At 29.4% G+C, this 4,793-nt stretch overlaps 1 protein-coding gene across 1 annotated transcript; it reads right to left on the bottom strand.

The window, feature by feature from the left end:
• Window positions 1–2,060: 2,060 nt before the first annotated feature.
• Window positions 2,061–4,417, bottom strand: LOC115700626 (aspartyl protease family protein 2). The gene has a single exon (XM_030628234.2). It carries the CDS (start codon window positions 3,942–3,944, stop codon window positions 2,271–2,273), a length of 1,674 nt encoding a protein of 557 aa, XP_030484094.2. The 5' UTR covers window positions 3,945–4,417; the 3' UTR covers window positions 2,061–2,270.
• Between the last annotated feature and the right edge of the window lie 376 nt (window positions 4,418–4,793).

The raw sequence follows: 4,793 nt of genomic DNA, 5'->3' as shown, positions 1-4,793 counted from the left end.
TCTATCATTTTGAAAAATTAAGTATATATCTATAATATTTTTCAAAAATTAAATTGTTACGAAATAAAGTACTATATGAAACATTAAAAGGATTTTAACAATCATTTACTCTAATAGTATTATATATATGGTGATAGAGCTAGGGGAGATAGGTAGCTAGTTGTATATAAATAAATGATCTTAATAATCATTTACTCTAATTAATTACAACTTAGTATTTTCAATGGTCAAAATTTTAAAAATACTGCTAGATGAGTAAATGAAGTAACAAAATATTGAGATGTTATACTATTAAAAGAAAAAAATATCATTTTAAAAATATATGTGAACGTTATACAGTAGCATTGATGCTATCATTTTTTTAATAAAAAATTATTGTTGCTAATGTATTTTTAATTAAAAAAAAGTAATATATTAAATAATAATGTGTAAAATTATAATTATAGTATTTTTGAAGAGTGATATACTATTGAAGTGATTTTAGAAGTAAGAATGCCAAAAATTATGTAGAAGAAAGATAAAATAAAATATTATATTTTTGGATGATGTGAAAATTTTTAGCATCATTAGAGATGCTCTTAGTCAATCTCCATGTAACACGTCATTCGTTATAGTTACAATATTATTCCTGTAAATTTTTAAAAAATTCTAAATAATTTACAGTACTTAAAACAGAGTTCCAGTTTTCACGCTTATTCAAAAAACTTTAAATGTATTTTCAACATTATAAATTATTCAAAAAATTTCAAAAATTTACAGGAATGATGTTGTAAGTATAACAAACACCTCCATGAAAAAAAAAAAAATTGAAAAGAAATATTTCGACATGTGTTTTCGAGCACGGATGTTGATTAAGAGGTTGTAATAGGCGATTGATGATAGCACTACTCATTCATATATTGAGAAATGTTAAAAGGACACCCATGGTGCCTAGCATTTTTGTGAAATGCAATATTACTATTGGTACAATTCAATATCGGATTCCACTTATTTTATTTTAATAAAAATTATAGAAAACTACTAACTAATTATAGGATATTACCTCATAGTAGTGCTAGGCACCACCTAGAAGTGACGTCTTACGATTTATTAGCGATATTATCTAAAAATTATTTTATTAAATTATATAAGACCTGATACTTAATTACATCATTAAAGATATAATTATTTGAAAAATTAGCCTTTCTTTATATATTTTATCAAAATAAGAAAAATAAAGCTATCTAGCCAGCTTCAAAAAAGATAAATTAATAAATAAATGGCTAGCAATGACTCATTCAAATAAATATTTAATTCATTTTAGAATGAAAAGGACAACTTTTTTCTTCTTCTTATTTTCTTTATTTTTTATTTTTTTTTAAAATCTTTTATTATAACTTAATTGTGTTTAAACTAAAAAGCTTTATATATATATATATATATATATATATATATATCTCAAGAACCAACCAGTTTTTATGAACACACTGTATTGGTAATGTTCCTTCCTAGAATTTTCTGAAGCCTCATTATACGTAATTTAAATTTGATTAAATAAACACAATTGATAATTAATTTATATAATAAATACAAGCATTAAAAAGTGTAAGGTAGAAATTAGAGGTTTTAAATTCATGCTTTTGTAAGTACATGAAAATTCTAAAACATGTGTTGATAATAGTTTGGCTGGTGGTCAAAGCCCTTGGAATTGACTTATTAATGCTTTGTTTTCATATTGAGTAGTCCTTGTGCCACAAACCTAACAGTTGACCCATTCATATTTTACAAACCGAAATCCAAATTACACTAAAATATTATATAATTATACATATATATACATAGTGATGGTGTAGATTTTTCAAACTAATCATATTTATCCAAATTATAACTCACTCTTTAGATTACTTGTATAATATTATTACGTATCATTACTCTAATTATAATACAAAGTCTCACAAGTGTTACAATAAAAAAAAAAAAAAAAAACTTAAAAATAATAATAATTGCACCATGAAGAAAATAATGACCTTATGATGAGGTATTCAATTTCATTATAAATAAGAACTATAGATATAAACCAATTAATAATAATATAAATTATGCATTGATATATTCTTTGTAATACAATACATCATGTTACTATATCTATTATCATCAGTATGTAACATTGGAAAAAAAAACAAATGAATCTAATTTTGTACCTGTAAAAAAAAATGAAAAAAAAATATATATGACTATTCGAACCACCATGTTTACACTTGTTTCAATCTTTTGAGAAGTGTTTTTTTTCTCTAAACATTGGCACAGTTCATTGGTGCAAATCCCAGCTTAGAATTCTTTGTATCATAAAGAATGTGAAAATTTTGCTGTTGGTAGTTTCCAATAATGGAAAGAGCATTAGAAGAAGTATTCTTAAAAGCCAAACAAATAATTTCTTGAGGATAGACTTGAATGAAGTAATTCTCAACTGGGAAATCCCAAACAGCTCCATCTGAGAACACAATCCCAAAATCTGGTAGGTCCAAATTATCAACACCAGAAACATTGTAACAAAGATCCAAAGGGAAATCTTCAATCTCAGCAGTTTGGTACCCTTTAATCTTGTTAAAAAATGCTTCTTTAATAACTTGATAAGCAGGATCAGTAAAATAGCTAAGTGTTGTACCTGAATCAATGATAGTCCCACCACTCCCTTCTGATGACAATTTCCAAGTCTCCTCAGATATGTTGAGAATTTCACCTCCAACAAGTATGGACTTAATTTGAAGATAGTAAAATGTGTCAACAGGAATGTCTTTGGCTGTGACCAAAGTAGTGAAATTCAATTCAGGGTGAGCTAACAACCCTTTGTCCTCACCAAAAATCAGCTTACTACTAACATTGGTATCACTATCTCTATCGACAAGGCAATAAGAAAATGATTGACCATATAGTGATTGAAGCTGTGATGAAAATGAAAGAGGTCCTCTACCAAGTCCTAACAACCCTGCAGCCCCTCTAAACAGGCCTCTATTCCAATGCCCACATCCAAACATGATGTCCTCAACTCGCCGGAATTCGCCTTTCCCCGAATTCGGGGTTGTGAGGTTAACTGTGAAAGTTTCAAGAGCAAAATCCCCTGTTGTGTTGGAACTATCACCATACCAATAGTAATAAGGGCATGTTTGGTTATCAGATTTACAAGGCTGAGGAGGGTCAGGAGATGAGACCATTTCACATTTGGGGTCATTACAAGTAATGCTTTTGTATGAGGTTGAGTGTTTTGGATCATAATAAGGACCATTTTGGTCAAAACAATCATGGCATGGAACACACTGAATCCAATTCAAATCACTACCTGTGTCAAGAATTAAGGAATAGTGTTTTGGAGGTGTGCCCACGAAAACATCCATGAAATATTCACCTGACCCGAACCCAACTCCCGATTCCAAAGTCGCAATGAGTTGACCCGAAAACTCACTCTTGTATGATTCCGGCGCCGGCGCCGGCGCGGTTGCTGAGATGGTTTTTTTTTGCTCCTTTGTTGGTGATTTCTTGTTTTGTTTTTTTGAGACAGTGCTTTGATTCTTCTTCTCTGTTACTCTTCTGTGAAGGGTTTGGATTCTTGCTGTGTCTCTGATTGAGTAGCTTATCAGAGATTTCTTTGGCTCGGTTTCTTTATTCTCCGACCGCCGTTTCAGGTGGAGCTTGACTGTTTGTTTATCTGGCTTTAGTGAAAACAGAGAGTCAATATTGTCGTTTGTTGTAGGTTGGTTGTCGTTTTGGGAAGTGGAGAAGCTGCAGCCACTGTTTTCTGAGGAAGAGACGACATTAAAGCTCATATGCTCAGGAAACTCGATGCCGGAGAGAGCAGAGCCATTGGGGCTGTTGAGATTGTTGTGGTTTCCGGCTATAGCTATGAAAACGACGGAAAAGACCAGGAGAATGGTCAATATAAACGACACCTTAGAAGAAGAAGAAGCCATTGAAAGAAAGAAAGAAACTTTTTTCTTCTTGTTTGTTTCTCGGGAAAATCCTTCACCAATGTGAAAACTCAAAAGAATGAAACAAAACCCAAAAACCCAGCAAAGCAAGGAAAAAGGTCAGATTTTTTTTTTGCTATGCCTCTCAAAGAAGAGAACTTTTTCTCAGAAATCAAAGACCCAGAAAGAGAAAAGCTCTAAAAATCAAAGCTTTTCTGGGATTTTGGAAAAAAAACAAAAAAAAAGAAAAACTCAGGCGTGGAAGTGGAAATAAAATCCGTTTGGAAGATTGAGAAAGGATTTATTTATGAAGAGAGAAAAATAAATAAATAAAAAAAATGTAAAGAAAGAAGAAAGAGAATGTGAAGAGAAATGGTGGTAATAATTGAAGTATTAATATGTATTTGTGAGATTGTGAGTGTCAAAGTCTTTGAATTGAAACTTATTTTACTTTAAACAACGGTATAGCTGTTCAATACGCGGTTTGGTTTGGACCAATTTAATAAAAATATATTGAGAAAAAAAAAATAAAGATGACGATTTTCATTGCATATAAAATTTGGAGAATACTAAGAGCACCTTCTCAAACAAACATATATTAATTAGAGATAATAAAATGAGTTTCGACTCAATACTTAAATTTAAACACCATACCACATGTTAGAGTCTAAGAAAATTAATGAATCGAAATGAAATAAAATAAAAATTTATTAATAATAATTTAAATGAAAATATATATTTAATAATTCAACCTGAATAATTTTTAAATTTAATTTTTTAGAAAAAGAACTTGAAAATTTTAATAAATTTAATTTTTATTATTATATATAAAATTTAATTTTCTAATAGAAT

The sequence above is a fragment of the Cannabis sativa genome, chromosome 8 (assembly GCF_029168945.1).
Source record: "Cannabis sativa cultivar Pink pepper isolate KNU-18-1 chromosome 8, ASM2916894v1, whole genome shotgun sequence".
Taxonomy (NCBI): Eukaryota; Viridiplantae; Streptophyta; class Magnoliopsida; order Rosales; family Cannabaceae; genus Cannabis; species Cannabis sativa.
Note: the sequence above shows the minus strand (reverse complement) of the source record. Positions and strands in the feature narration are given on the sequence as shown.

Bases quoted from the DNA above. Each gene is read 5' to 3' on its own strand.
- LOC115700626 (XM_030628234.2), bottom strand. From the start codon at position 3,944: ATGGCTTCTTCTTCTTCTAAGGTGTCGTTTATATTGACCATTCTCCTG.